Below are 15990 nucleotides of genomic sequence, written 5' to 3' on the forward strand. Positions count from 1 at the left end.
TCCATTCCAGCACCTGCAATGTGACGATGTCCCTGTTGATCCTCAATAATGATACCCATGCCCAAAAAAAATTAAATAAATATTATTATTAAAATATCATTCTGTAATATGCATCTGTAATTTTGATAAAAAGCAGCATATATGCAAAACATAAGCAAATATCAAGTAAATAAGCAAATCTGAATGCAACAAAATGCAAATGGGTTACAACCAGATAACCAGATAAGCAGCATGGAATTAAGTTTTACATTGCTGTTGAAGCTTAAAAAAGCATTATATTAAGGATTTCTATGACAATGAGTGGTAATTATTATATTAGTCATTCTATCCAGGATTGCAATGGGCTATAAAGAGACACAAAACCTGCAAACTGTCTAACAGATCAAGTAAATACAAGGCAAAATCAGTTAGTTTCATAAAATCACACAAACCCTGACCATTACATCTACATGAAAGAAGCATGTATATATGTCATCACATAAAAAATATCAAGTCAACAGCCATCTTTAGTACATGGAAACAGAAGCCAGTCATCCATAGATCTGTATGTAATTCACATCTATGCTGATGCCCAGCAGCTGACTCATTTGTGATTCAAGTCGGCAAACATGGAAAAAAGAAATCCATTCGGGATTCATGTCTGTGGCAACAGAGGAACTGAGGTATCTAGTGGCAAATAGAATGAATGAGAGCAAAGCGAATCTGCCTGGCTGCAGCTGGGTTGTCCCAAAGAGGAAGAGGAGGGTGAATACAGCTTTGTATCCTTAATCTTGCAGCCACTGCAAGACACTAGTGGAATTTAACATATAGGTTAGGCAGAGAAGGCAGAAAGGCTAACAGCACAGGGAAGCTTTCTTGCCAGGAGTGTTCTTTACTGGGCTCAGCAGCCAGTTTCTTACTCAAAAGAGATCACATATTGAAGTATGAGTATTAAGCATTAAAAAAAAATTAAAAAACAGTACTCTTAACAGTAACTAATTATATATATATATATATATATATATATATATATATATATATATATATATATATATATATACACACAGTACAGACCAAAAGTTTGGACACACCTTCTCATTCAAAGAGTTTTCTTTATTTTCATGATTATGAAAATTGTAGGGCCACACTGAAGGCATCAAGGGCTGTTTGACCAAGAAGGAGAGTGATGGGGTACTGCGCCAGATGACCTGGCCTCCACAGTCACCGGACCTGAACCCAATCGAGATGGTTTAGGGGTGAGCTGGACCGCAGAGTGAAGGCAAAAGGGCCAACAAGTGCCAAGCATCTCTCGGGGAACTCCTTCAAGACTGTTGGAAGACCATTTCAGGTGACTACCTCTTGAAGCTCATCAAGAGAATGCCAAGAGTGTGCAAAGCAGTAATCAAAGCAAAAGGTGGCTACTTTGAAGAACCTAGAATATGATATTTTTCAGTTGTTTCACACTTTTTTGTTATGTATATAATTTCACGTGTTAATTCATAGTTTTGATGCCTTCAGTGTGAATCTACAATTTTCATAGTCATGAAAATAAAGAAAACTCTTTGAATGAGAAGGTGTGTCCAAACTTTTGGTCTGTACTGTATATATATATATATATATATATATATATATATATATATATATATATATATATATATATATATATATACACACACATATAAATGTAATACTTGGGAGTGGCACAGTAAGAGGTTACAGTTCCAGGGTCTCTGGTGAAGATTCTGAACTCAAGCTACTGTTTATCCAAAGTTGGTTAATGTTTCCACCAGTGGTTTTCTGTGTTCTCCAGTATTTTCTTCCATTTCTCATCAACATGCATGTAGATGGATTGGCTATAGTAAATTGCCCCCAGTTGTGCACGTTATGTATAAATGTGTAAGTGCAATGTGCTGCCATGGGCTAGCATCCCATCATTGTTCACAAATGATACAGGAGCTGTAATTTTAGCAAATTTGTTCTTACAATTTAAATGCATGACTTATTAAGAAGTTGAACCACTAATTTGTATCTTGCACATCTTTAATTTTTGGAAGAAACAATGCCCAAACCATTATTAATGCTCCAGCACACTTTACAGTTGGAATTATACATTGTGGTATTGTGGCACTGAGTTGTTCAGCAGGCGTCCACTAAACCCATACTTTTCCTGTACCCTGCAGCAGAATGAAGCGTTAGACCATTCATCAATCCAGAAAAAGTCTTTCCAATAGTTCAGTGGTAAAGATTTACACCATTCTGGTGTACATTTGGAAGTGTGCATGTTGATTTTAGGCTTCTGGGCAGCTGCTTAGCCATGGAAACCAATGTTGCTTAACTCCCAATGAACAGTTATTGCACTGATGCTGCATGCACAAGCTGTTTGGAATGGATTCAGACTTTGCATTTTGAAACAGCAACCCTGCTCATGACCAATTTGTGGCCAAATTGTAATTATTTACACAAATCATTTAAAATAAGAAAGATTAATGATTATTGTTTCCCCACACTATGATGGTCCCATGGTTAAAGTTACAGAGCTCCTTATTCTATTGCTAATATTTTTTAAACATCTCCGTTTACTAATTATCTTTAGTTGGATTACTATTTAATTTCTACTAGATATTCAATGTAATTTAAACTTTTTCCAAGCAATGTATTTGATAAAAGATCAATTACTATAAAGAAATGCTGATATTAATGGTGTCTTTGCTGGTGAACAGTATTCTACTCAAGGGGACTTTAGAAAAACAGCATGGTCTGTTTTAAAACCACAACGCAACATTAGAACGGTTTAAATATTAAGTATAAATTAATTTATAGTGTCCAACTTATCATTAAGTAGTAATGTCAACAAACTAGTAATAGCATAATCTCCTCAAAATTACTAATTACTACCTTTTTTTTTTATTTGAAATTTTGTTCATTTCAGGCAGTTACCAGACTACACATCTGCACACCATTCAGATGGGTGCATTGTTAAAAATAGGTACGTCTAACTGGTAACCTTTCCATTAGCCCTTGCTTTTTCCAAACCACTAGGAAAGTATGAACTCGGATCAAACGTGTCTAGCTTTTGCATACCACGTCCACAGTTGTGTCTGCCATCACCTTCCAGCAAGACTGAGTTTTCCAGCCAAAATCATGTGATTCCTTTAAAAGAAATATGAGATGATCTTCAGATAATCTCTACACAAACTCAGTGACATTAAACACATGATCCAGTTATTACCTCTTGTAATGGCTTGGCAAGTAAAACTTACAATTTGAATGTATGCTGAAATAAAACGCTGAACAGCCCTTTCTTTTTGACCACCCTAAATAGATGGCCAATAGCTGACTCAGACGCCTGCTTGCCAACTGTGAAGAATATTTCGGTGACCGCAAACTACACAAGCTGACTGTTAACCAAATATCAAAGCAGAAAGTCAATGATACATAGTATAGAATAAATAAGTAAATATTGTATGAATAAGATTTGAGGGCAGGAGGGCTGATTGATGATCCACTGAAGGAGTGGTGATGAAGGTGACCTTGGATGTAGTCTACTCCTCCAGAACAGAATTTACAAGAGCAAAAAAATGCAAGCCACAGTCTTTAAAAAAGATGTAGAGAGGGTGTGGAAACCAATCCACCCGAATGTTCCCAGACATGCTACCATCCTGCTTCCACACCAGCCCCCTTTCCAGATGTAGCAACAACACATCTCCACCTCCTCCCCAATGTTAAAATTTAAGCAAATTCAAACCATAGAATACATTTGAAATCAAACTGAATATTTACTAACCATTGAATTTTACTGTTTTTAAATTGCAAGTTCAATGTGTGGATTACCCAACAAATATGTCTTATAAACAACAGTCATTTGAAACGGGTCATAAAAAGAAACATAAAAATCTTTAAAACGGAAGGGTATTTTTGTCATTAAAACTAGGTAAAGCTTAGGTTTAAAGGCTAACATTTTACTTTGAATACACCAAACTTCAATTATGTAGAAAACTTAGCACCACTCAGCAATCGTTTTTCTTTCTTTCTAGGAAGCAGTTTCTGAAGCCAAAGTCCTCTCCCATTCCACTGCTACTATTTTATAAAGCTCCATGGTGGCTTTTGCATCTTCTACTGAAGAGTGGCCCTTCTTTCCCATCTGAGGAAAAAAGAATGAATTTTTTAATGCATAATTGAAACAACTTTGCTTTAAATCAAATCTATCCATACGATGGCATGCTAAGAGCCATATGTATAGTTTTGAATTGAAGTGAAAATGGTCAAATTCCGGTTAGCTGAATTGCATCGGTCATTTAGATGGACGGAATTAACTACATTTAATAAATTAGTGCAAAAATATAGCATAAAGTGGCATGTAGAAAACTGCCAAAACTACAAAAGACCCATCAGTAGCTGAGGTAATAAAAAACTGAATATCCATGAAACTGACAATGATTTGATTATAATTAATGGTCAGCTTTTTAACATAATGTTTTCTTTAATGTCTGACGAACCTGTATATCCCTGTTTAATAGAACCTTTGAGAGGGTCTTCAGAGAGGCAGGTTGGTTCTCTGGCAGACCAGCTTTCTGATTCAAGGTTGGAATTCTTGAGGTGTCTCGCATGAGGTGGGCAGGATGAGAATAATGCAAAACCTTGAAATCATTCTGGACAGCATGACCCACGACCACTTTCCCTGTGAGGATCTTTAAAATCTGTGGGCAGAAGTGGAGCTGGAATTACTTTTCTGCAGATTAACACAAATATAAGAGGAATAAAGTGTACTGCAGTTCGCAGAAGTTTTACTTCACCTCTCGCTGGGCTTGTTTAAAAGGTGTTGCATTTTTTAGGTCTTGCCATCTCACACCACTCCAGCGAGTGCGAAGATCTGTGACTGGATTAACAGGCTTGATGAACTTGTCATAAATTACATCCCCATAATAAGAGACTATGCTGCAGCGTGCCAGCTCACTGCAATGACCTTTAGGCCCAGTGCCTACCATCTCACAGTCTAGGGCTACATATTTCAGTGGATTGTGCAGTACTAAACTGGATGGTGCTTTAGATGTTGACTTTGAACCCACTGCAAATTCCTTGACTGTTGCCGGGTTTCCATGATGGGCTTCTGTGGAATTGGAGGGATTTGTGGACGATTCAGGCCGTAGAGTAGTAAATTTGGGGAAAACAACAACCCCTTGTGAATGGTCCTTTGTTTTCCGATGCAAGTTCTGTTTTTTGTATTCTCCTTTTTGACTCTCATTGGTGTTTTGCTTTTTATTCAGAAAACCCCTACGCTCCAGGTAGCGCCTCCTCCTAACAAAATGTTTGTGTCTGGCATTTCCGCTCGCTTTTCTTTTGCTCATTATTGTCAGGGCTACTGAAGTTTAAGTTCAGAGTGATTTCTGACATACTTCAAGAAAACAAATGTTCCATAGGAATAACTGCAATGCTTCAAGATGATCTCTTCATTACAGTCCAGTAGTGATGTTTAGCTGTACTGCATATTCAATCCCTGTATTTTGAAAAGACAGAAAAAGAGTGCAAACCATTAATGATACACTTGGGCTATTTTAGACCAGATTGTAGAAAGCTAGTTTAAGTATATTGTTTCTATGTCAACTGGAAGTCTTCGATGGATATATTTAGTGTGTAGAACAGCAAAAATCTCTATACACCAATATTACTGATACGACAATGTTAAGTGTAGCTTTAGTGCAGCATTATTCGAAAGAGCTCACAAAACTTTGTCAAAATCTTATTCAGAATATCAATTATTCAGAGTTAATTTAAAAGCAAAACACAAATAGAAACTCTGCCTTCAGTTGATAAAATGACTCGTGTGTTTATCTTAGGGATAGATACATTCTGATATTGCTTTTAAACCTTTTAATCATGTAAAAACCAATGCTCTGACACAAAAATTTGATACAAGGTGATACAATGCCACATAAGCCTAGATTAAATTAGATTAGATTCAACTTTATTGTCATTACACAGGTACAAGGCAACGAAATGCAGTTTGGGTCTAACCAGAGTGCAACAGCAGCAAGTGCAGGATATACAGTGTTTACAAGATTTACATAAATTAAATGGTATTATAGGACTATAAACAGTAATTTACAGATGTGTATGTAGTGTAAGACTAGTGTACAAAGCCAGCGTACACTGATATACTTATAAGATAACAGTACAGTGATTAGGGCATATTTTACAACTAATAACAATCAAAGTATAGCAAGCTGCAAACTGTGCCCTGTGAAAATATCAATAGGAGGAACTATAGCACCTTACAAATAACCTGATCATTTCTTTTTTTAAACCATTTGAACAGTATCTCTGACAGAAGGCTGCCAGACTGAGTGTGTTAGTACAATTAGGAAGAATGGACATTTAAATGACATGCATGCCCAAAACAAATGTATTCTGCAATGTGAAGTAGTGACATGTGGATGCAGTCACACGTGAGAACACTTCATCTTTGAGCACCCTAGAAATGTGCACTTGCTTTGCTCACTGTCTACAGTTTGTTTTGAAACCCTATTTTCTTTAAATAAACACATTTAACATTGTTGTATCTAGCCCAATAACTTTGTTGCCTTTATATGTACAAAAATCTAAATTAATAAGTAATTAAAATCCAAAGTATTCAACTTTTTCCACGTGCACATGTTCATGCTCAGGCAGATGCATGGTGCTTTCAGAGAACAGTGTCATGAGTGTTCATTTAATAACGCCAATTATTAATTACACGAAAATCTATATCTATGTCTATATCTATATCTATGACCTAGATCTGAAGATCATCTCGCGACCAGGTAGTTATATTAAAACCCATAAACTAAACAAGCACAGGCACGACAATGCCAAGTTTTAAAGAAACAATCGTGTGTGTGATTGTATCTCTCAGAATAAATTTTTTCCGTGTAGGTTTGTTCTGAGAGTTGATACACCGCACTTTCTTTTAACCTCCAAATAAATACATACAATTCGACGGTAAGTTGTTAAAAACGAACACAATACCTTCCATGTGCACAAGACAGGTTGAATACACTTCCGGGTTAGAGGACAGTCTTTCCTCATAGACCGAATCCCAAACGAGCTCTTACTCCCTCTATAGGTGCACTACATGGGGCATACAATAATAGCTTTTACACCCTAAACAGTGTACATAATTAAGCCAGTTGGGCGCTATATGGGATTGAACCATAACAGCTGTCGCTACTAGTAATGTGGTTGCAAGACTTCAATAGCTCTCTGAGAGCAATAGAATTGATGAAACTATATTAATAAAAAAAAAAAAATGATGATGATGATGCGGTGATATGGTTTATCAGAACGAGATGTGAAAATGTTTTCGGTTACACTTTCAGAGCAGCAGCAGAAGAACTTGGCGAAGAACCTTGTGTCGTTCCTGTCGAGATATAAACACATATCCGACTCTTATATTATTGTAATTATCACCCTTTCTTTTCCCTCCTTTATTAAAACTAAGAGTTTTTATTTTATTTTCCTTCTTCGTCCACTTCGGTTTGTACTGGGACCAGGCTGCTGGTAAAGCTGTACAATCCGTCTAATTTATTGTTATTAATTCCCAGGAGTTTTTCAGTGAGAACCTGTGGGAGACACTGCCTGAAGAATGGCGGAAAGCTTTACAAGATTTATCACCAGCTCAGGTAGCAAATCTGCTGCTGGACAGAGAGACCAAGAACAGAGTGTAAGTGTGTATATATATTAATAAAAAAAACATATAAAGAGTAGTTATAATGCATAGTAGTTTAATATTATAGATCTGTTCAATATAATACAAGACTGCTGTGTATTGACATTTTTTAAAATGTAATATCAGAATTCATATTATATCATATTTTATATCTCCTTTTTAATATTGTGACCAGCCATCTATGATTGCTAAACAATTGTCAATTTAGTTGCATTTGAGTTCAAATAGAACAATAACTAATATATTTAATATATTAATATACATTAAATATTATATACATTTTAATTTTATAAAGCTACCCTTCTGTGTGGCCTCTGTCTTTACTGGCACTACGGGCCACGGCTCACACACTGGCATTTCCTCGGATGTCTCCAGCCACCTGCTCCAAGGACACAGTAAAACCAGATGAATTTGATTCAAACAGCAGTCAAAGCTCCCTGCTTGGTCATATATTTCGCAAACATGTGAAACCCAAAAACAACATGAGATTCGTAAACTTGGCATGGTATGTTAGGCTCAAATAGATATTTGACAATAAGTATGTTTATTCTCACATGTTTCATGAACATAAATATTAAATCTTACCTCTTTAGTTGGTGAAGCAGCTTTGTGACCAGACAAGATGTAGCAGTGTGGTTGATGTTGGATCTGGACAGGTAAATCTTTTGACACTTTCTGGTTGATTTTAATTTTGATTTATACTGAGTAAAATTTTAATGTTTACCAAATATCCGAGCCAAGACTTGTAGAAAATCGAGTGTCACTGTCAAGTCTCTTAGTCCCACACCACAATTATGGTGTGGAAGAGACTAAGAATAGTCCTAGAAAATAAAGGGTTTTTAATTTTGACAGTCATGTTTTCAGAGGAATTTAACTAATGGTTAAAGGGGTGGTGTTTATAATTTATTAATTGTGTCAGTATGGTCCCCCAGATTCATGACAGTATAACCAAAAAGAATGCCACAGGTTCTAAATATCTTATTTCATCATCATAGGGCCATTTGACCCGTTTTCTGTCATTTGGGCTTGGTTTGGACGTAACTGCTATTGAAGCTGATCCCAATCTAGTTTCCATGGCTTCTAAATTTGATGGTGAGCTCCTGTTAACCCTGGCCAAAGAGACTCGAAAGGTATGTTTTAAGCAGCACTTAATGTTTGGTCAGTAAACAGAAGGAAATAAATAGTCAGTGGCTGCATGTGTACATGGTTTTTTTTTGTGCTTTTTTTTTAGACAGGCATCACTCAAACAATACCCGATCCTGTACCCCGGCACTTAGTTGGCTGGGTTAACCCCAGAGACACATGGGAGACTTTTCTTCAGCAGCTGGAGAAGATGGAGAAAAACCGTGCGAGCTACCCGGCAGGACCATGTAAAAAGAGACAGCGGGTATCGATGACATCAGGCAAGGAATGTGAGCTTGAAACGGAGCTTGTTTGTGGAAGCCAGCAGTCGTGCACAGGGGAATGCAATTTCGTAGCTTTCGCTGATAAGAATCCAGCTAGGTCTGTTCTTCAGCAACATAAAAGAGAAAGCACTGAGCATGTAGCTCTGTCAGACAATGTTATGGCAGAACATCACCTTAAAGCTGGTTTGGAATGGACTTCATCCATACTTCGGAGGACTCTTGTAGTATTAAAGAACCTTTGAGCTTAGATTTTGTACTAACTGGACTTCATGCTTGTGGTGATCTTAGTGCTACTCTTCTCCGCCATTTTGCTAACTGTCCCCATGTTCGGGGAATCACCTCTGTTGCATGCTGCTATATGAAAATCACTACCAAAGAGAACTCCACACCTCCGGGAGTCATCCTTCCCTCTCAGACTGATAACACAAATGAAGAACCACAGTTAGAATATGGCTACCCAATGAGCGAGTGGGTGCGAGAATTGCCCGGACACATGCTATCCTATAAGGCCCGTGAAGGAGCGTGCCATGCAGTCGAGGACTATATCCATAGGTTGAGAGATGAGAGTATGTTGCTAAAAACACACTGCTACAGAGCAACCCTGGAGTGCATCATCAGAGAAGAGAGGCCTCATCTACGCAGAGCAGGCATCCAGACCATTAAAAAAGCACATATGCTGTCTTTTGCAGAGTCAGTATCATTCCAGCAGTCTTATTAACAATATGAGCTTGTGTACTACTAGCATGTCGAGAAGGTTGATCTGGTTTTATTACTTCTTTAGGATAGCAAAATCACTCTGATACACGTCAGCAAAAATTCAGAACTTTGCATTTTAAAATTGGTGTCATTTGGTGTCAAAAAGAAAAGAAAATAAATAAAAACGAATGCAATACACTTTTTATCATATTGATTAAATTAGGTAATCAATTAAATGGCACAATTAACATTAATTTAATGTAAAAATGTAATTAAATACAGGTGTACCAAACTGAAATATTGTACCGATAAATGTTGGTACGAATCAGTGTACCATTACACCCCTTACATACATATATATATGTCATGATGTCGATGCTAAAAATCTTTTTATTTAGAAAGAAAGCCCAGGGATTACCCTACAGCCCTGTAGCTTTTACCTTCGTCATTTTACAAAACATTTGCCATACAAAAATGTCTTTTTACAATGTTTCTTTCTTCAACATGACTGCATTATTCATCTTCACAGTTGGCAGGTCCGAAAATGTCTACCAAGACAAGATTGTTTATCAGGAAAACTTACATACTTATTACTAAAATAACTTTATTTGCTAAACAAAAACTCAGCTTTGTCTTGAGTAAAATACGATTTTTAGGTGTATTTTAATACATGCATATTCTGTCTCTTCCACCCTTTGGAACAATAGAGCTTATTGGTTTCTTTGTTTATATAGATATGCCCGTCTAGGGCTCTCCCGGGTTGGCTTGCCTGCCGACCTGACCTTTGACCCTGCCAGTGTGGAAAGCATGCTAGAGCAGCAGGGCAGAGTGGTGATATATTTCAGCCTGGCTTTGCTGCTGGCTCCAGTTGTGGAGGCTCTGGTTCTTCTGGACAGAATTCTCTTCCTGCAGGAGAGAGGTGAGCATTCTGGGCAATAGAGCTTTAGATAACCTGTTCAAAATAGCACGTTCTTGGTTCTAATCATTGTTTATTAAACATGTATGTTGAACAATTTCTCACTTTTTCCATATCTGATATAACTGCCTAGATGTCATGCATAACCTTTTGAATTGATTTCTTCTGTGGATAAATGTAGTTTTATAGCTAATGTGTGATGATTTATATTGACAGGTTTTCAGAGCCAGCTCATTCCACTGTTTGATCCAGCATTTTCACCTCGAAACCTTGTGCTGGTGGCAATGAAAAAAGATGCCAAAGAGGAAACACAGTAGAACAATTTCTGCAATTGCTGTCCAGAATCCTTAAAATGTTCAAAGAAGTAAACTAATGAAAATAAAGTATGTTTATTAAAGAAATTAAAATGTTGAAATGTAGTGTCTTAAATTTTAGCTTTCCTTTTAAACCTGCTTACATGCACTGCATTTGCTAATTGTACCATTTTAGGGTTTAAATCTTGATCTGTAACTTAATAAAAGAGCACAATCACTTAATGAGTGGAGGTAATTGTTTTAAACATTTACCTTCGTTCAGGATTAAGAACAAATCTTGACCAGAAAAGTGAAATCTCCCTCTACATGTATTCATGTATTAATTGGTGTCTAAATTTCACCCGAGAGTCATGCTCTTGTTTTATTTTTTATTTTTATTAAGGTTTTAACGACATTTGTTTCCTGTGTGGCTTTCATTGTGTTACTATCTGACAACCTGCAACAAAATAATCCTCACTGGCCCATTGACGAAATTGTATAGTTACCTGAGTGAATTTGTTACACAGGTTGTTTTACAATAATGCCTCTGATAATTACCAGGTTTGATACACAATTAACATACTGGGAGTACTTAAGCCTTTATGTGTGTATTCAGTTACATTAGAACTGCTGAGTGGGTGGCCTTTGACTAGCGTGCCCTGCCTGAGACCAAATAGTATTAATGAAGGTATCAGAGCTCAGGATCTCTGGTGCAGCTCATAAAACATTTAGAACGGCACATATATGAACCTACTGTAACATTTTAGGCAGAATCAAAGATGGAATCTGTACCAGGCACTTAATATCATGCTAAAATTTTTGGTATTTGGCAAAGCAGTGTTTGATCTGAAACCAGCATGTTATCTATAAATTATGTACATTGTATGTGTGTATAAGTCTATATGATAATTATTTAGTAAATAAATACAAACTGTCCATCATGCTAGTACTGTACATTGTACATATCAAGTTTTATTTATTTGCTGTGTTTTAAGTAAAATCCATGTTTGCACATTTATTTAGTGGATAATGTAAAACTTAGACTAATGTAAAAAACTTTTTTTTTTTTATAAGTAACAAATAATAACCAATACTGTTACACACACGCACACATTTAATTATATTATCACACAGAAGAGTAAAGAAAAAAGATCCAAATGACACAAATATACATCAGTTTTTCATGCATTCAACAAAGAAGTCATTACATGCAACAGTCAGTGCTGCCACCAGAATTACAAATTCGTGAAAGTCCACCTCCCCGTCTCGGTTCTGATCGAGATCGTTTATTATCTTCTCCACAACTAGTGGATCTTTGCTTGCCTAGAATGAAAGTGTGCGAGTCAAACTTTTAAGACACTCCAGAATGAATTATGGTTGTTAAGACATTTATTGTAAATGATTTATTAAAAGACTGAAATAGAAACAAAACATCTGGTTTGTGTGATTCACAGTAATAAGTCGCTTCTAATAAGCCAACAAAATTCCTTGAAAAATGTACTTACTGCTAAGAAAACACTTAGTTCCCCTTGTAGGAGACTCCTCAGTTCAGCTTTACTCAGTTTGTATTTGTCCCCTTCCTTGGAAGAATATGTGTGGAACACTTTGATAAGTGTCTCCATTGCATTTTCCAACTGAGATGCCATGATGTGTACACTGTCAAACTGCACAGAACAAAGGTTTAAAGGTCTAAAAAAATTTGTCATTTCACATTACCTAATTATGTAGCCACATCAATGCACCGTACAATTACATGCGTCTCTTCAGGCCCAGGAACAGGGTTGATCTGCCATAACTTTTAATCTTGTATGACAAAAAAACAAACCCAACATGAGCAAAATTTATGTTTCTTTGGTTAAAGCTATATATCATTTCATTAGTTTAAAACCTATAAAAAGACAACTGTATTATACTGTTTAACAAACAGAATAGACTATGTTGAGGTAAGATGATTCTTCCAAAGGAGCGACCTCTAAATGGAATGCAAGGAAATTAGAAAGGTATGAATATGAAATGCTGTTGTGTTTAATTATTACAATATTATCAAATTATGGCCAAATATCTACTCCAAATACCTGATGTTTATTGGAAATATGAAACAGTAATGCATTACTTGTTTGAAAAACTAGTTTTTTCCAGGGTAAAAGTCAGAAGTGAAATTACTTGAATTGAAGGACTTACTCTGTGTATTTTAAAGTCCGGAGGTCAAATAAAGTCTTTCGTAAAAATATATCCAAGTTGGTGTAGCCTAATTTCAACATAACAGAAATGACAGCGTTCACAATTAACATCTAGACATGGCTTTGACATTTATTAGTACAGTATATGAGAAACTGACAATAACAGTGCATCAGTACTATACAACCACTCAATTCACTTTAATTTGAGAAATACCTTAGTTGTACATTTTGCTGTCTAGGCTGAATTATTATTAGTGTAGTAGTACTAGAAAAGCATTATCGTTTACACTATTAAATCCAACATTACTGTGTATTACACTGTTGTATTTAGAAAAGAAGACCATTTACATCTACATACATTTATTTGTAACTAACTTTGCTCTATTTCTGTGACTCTTCCATTTCAGATTGGGTAAACGACACCTAAGCAAACAATCTGGTCTATTCAATTACACTAACAAAACGAGAAATTAGTTATCTTACCGGGAAAGGGAAAGCTGCAGTTGACACCTGAGGAGATTCACTGTCTCCTCTTTCTTGAATCTCATGCATTAAATGGCAGCAGCTCACAGTGCACCTCTGCCTTGGCTCCTTATATGACTAGGCACCTCCTACTGCTGATCATTAAATACTTGAAAGAGCTGCATACCTGTATACTAAAATGTTTCTAATAAATTGGAGAAGTAGGCCATAGCTATACTCAAATAGCAAGGTCAGGTATTCGACACTAAAACAAACTGTAAATAGTAAATAGATTTTTTGAAGAATATTGCTTTGATGTACGGTATGTATAAAAATGATGTGAATATATTTTGAATCTTTCAAAATGAGATATTGTCTGATCTTCACTTCCTGACCTTGCAAGTGACCTCACTTACACTTAATCACGTCATCTCATTTGTTCACTCATACACATTGAGCAAGCTGAAGATTGTCCAGAAGGTGGGGCTATTGCCATTCAAGTAGCTTTTTTTATGCAGTAATCATTGTAAGAGGGAAAGCTAGCATGAACCTCCAAAAGTGGGAAGTGAGGGAGATAAATTAGCCATTTACAAATTCAAATTCATACACCTCCACCTTACCTTACAGGTTTATCTGTTTGATGGTTAAATGACAATTTACTAAATCATTTCTCAAAACATTAACCCAGCCATTAGGGAGGCACAAGCCAGTGCATTCTTAGTGCCGGTCCCAAGCCCGGGTAAATGGGGAGGGTTGCGTTAGGAAGGGCATCCAGCGTAAAACGTGCCAAATCAAATATGCGGATCACAAATGAGAATTTTATACCGGATCGGTCGAGGCCCGGGTTAACAACGACCGCCACAGGTATCGTTAGCCGACAGGGTACCGGTGGAAATTGGGCTACTGTTGGTCAAGGAGGAGAAGGAGAGGAGGAAGACGCCTACAGAGACGGCAGGAAAAGGAGCAGTGTAGGAGAGTGGAGGTTAGGGTTGGTACTTTAAATGTCGGTACTATGACGGGGAAAGGGAGAGAGATAGCTGATATGATGGAGAGGAGAAAGTTAGATATGCTGTGTGTTCAGGAGACCAAGTGGAAAGGGAGTAAGGCCAGGAACATTGGAGGTGGATTTAAACTGTTTTATCATGGTGTGGATGGAAAGAGAAATGGTGTAGGGGTGATTCTGAAGGAAGAGTACAGTAAGAGTGTAGTTGAGGTGAAGAGAGTTTCTGATAGGGTGATGATCGTGAAGGTGGAAGTTGAAGGATGATGATAAATGTCATCAGTGCCTATACTCCACAAGTTGGCTGTGAGATGGAGGAGAAGGAAAGATTCTGGAGTGAATTAGATGAAGTGGTAGATGGTGTACCTAGGAAAGAACGGTTGGTGATTGGGGCAGATTTTAATGGGCATGTAGGTGAAGGGAACAGAGGTGATGAGGAGGTGATGGGTAGGTATGGTTTTAAGGAGAGGAATGTGGAAGGGCAGATGGTGGTAGATTTTGCTAAAAGGATGGAAATGGCAGTGGTGAACACTTATTTTAAGAAGAAGGAGGATCATAGGGTGACGTATAAAAGTGGAGGAAGGTGCACACAGGTGGACTATGTGCTATGCAGGAGATGCAACCTGAAGGAGATTGGAGACTGTAAGGTGTTGGCAGGGGACAGTGTAGCTAGACAGCATCGGATGGTGGTCTGTAGGATGGTTTTGGAGGTGAAGAAGAAGAGGAGGAGAGTGAGGACTGAAAGAAGAATAAGATGGTGGAAACTGAAGGAGGAAGAGTGTAGTGTGAGGTTCAGGGAAGAGGTCAGAGAGAGGCTCAGTGGTGTTAAGGAGGTGTTGGATGATTGGGCAACTACTGCAGGAGTGATGAGGGAGGCAGCTAGAAAAGTACTTGGTGTGACATCTGGAAATAGAAAGGAAGACAAGGAGACGTGGTGGTGGAATGAGGAAGTGCAGGAGAGCATAAGGAGAAAGAGGTTGGCAAAACAGAAGTGGGATAGACAGAGTGATGAGAAAAGTAGGCAGGAGTACAAGGAGATGCGGCAGCAGGTTAAGAGGGATGTGGCGAAAGCCAAGGAAAAGGCATATGAGGAGCTGTATGAGAGGTTGGACACTAAGGAAGGAGAAAAGGATTTATACAGATTGGCCAGGCAGAGGGACCGAGCTGGAAAGGATGTACTGCAAGTTAGAGCAGTAAAGGATGGAGAGGGAAATGTGTTGACTAGTGAGGAGAGTGTGTTGAGAAGGTGGAGGGAGTATTTTGAGCAGCTGATGAATGAGGAAAATCAGAGAGAGAGAAGGTTGGATGATGTGGAGTTGGTGAAGCAGGATGTAGATAGGATTAGTAAGGAGGAAG

The 15990-nt window shown here is 37.4% G+C and overlaps 3 protein-coding genes across 5 annotated transcripts; 1 reads left to right on the forward strand and 2 right to left on the reverse strand.

Moving 5' to 3' along the window:
• Positions 1 to 3731: 3731 nt before the first annotated feature.
• isg20l2 (interferon stimulated exonuclease gene 20-like 2) lies at positions 3732 to 7112 on the reverse strand. The gene is made up of 4 exons (XM_046846736.1): positions 6982 to 7112; positions 4773 to 5473; positions 4476 to 4676; positions 3732 to 4120 (listed from the first exon to the last, which is right to left on the reverse strand). The coding sequence occupies exons 2-4, from the start codon at positions 5322 to 5324 to the stop codon at positions 4010 to 4012; spliced, it is 864 nt and encodes a 287-aa protein (XP_046702692.1). The 5' UTR covers positions 5325 to 5473; positions 6982 to 7112; the 3' UTR covers positions 3732 to 4009.
• A 38-nt stretch (positions 7113 to 7150) lies between these two features.
• On the forward strand, positions 7151 to 11114 carry mettl25b (methyltransferase like 25B). Its single transcript, XM_046846742.1, is given in 10 exon segments — positions 7151 to 7411; positions 7557 to 7675; positions 7977 to 8152; positions 8155 to 8186; positions 8275 to 8337; positions 8677 to 8811; positions 8913 to 9308; positions 9311 to 9777; positions 10518 to 10702; positions 10916 to 11114. Coding segments are annotated over 10 exon segments (1776 nt in total). The 5' UTR covers positions 7151 to 7309; the 3' UTR covers positions 11017 to 11114.
• A 151-nt stretch (positions 11115 to 11265) lies between these two features.
• On the reverse strand, positions 11266 to 14360 carry LOC124384146 (protein S100-A1-like). 3 transcript variants are annotated; one of them, XM_046846739.1, is made up of 4 exons: positions 13656 to 14360; positions 13174 to 13240; positions 12498 to 12656; positions 11266 to 12315 (listed from the first exon to the last, which is right to left on the reverse strand). In XM_046846739.1, exons 3-4 carry the CDS (start codon positions 12636 to 12638, stop codon positions 12166 to 12168), a joined length of 291 nt encoding a protein of 96 aa, XP_046702695.1. In that variant the 5' UTR covers positions 12639 to 12656; positions 13174 to 13240; positions 13656 to 14360; the 3' UTR covers positions 11266 to 12165. The 3 variants fall into 3 exon arrangements, with proteins under 3 accessions (XP_046702695.1, XP_046702697.1, XP_046702696.1); XM_046846741.1 differs by lacking the exons at positions 13174 to 13240; positions 13656 to 14360 and adding an exon at positions 12740 to 12873; XM_046846740.1 differs by lacking the exons at positions 13174 to 13240; positions 13656 to 14360 and adding an exon at positions 12746 to 12766.
• Positions 14361 to 15990: the final 1630 nt, after the last annotated feature.

This window comes from Silurus meridionalis, chromosome 4, assembly GCF_014805685.1.
Source record: "Silurus meridionalis isolate SWU-2019-XX chromosome 4, ASM1480568v1, whole genome shotgun sequence".
NCBI lineage: Eukaryota > Metazoa > Chordata > Actinopteri > Siluriformes > Siluridae > Silurus > Silurus meridionalis.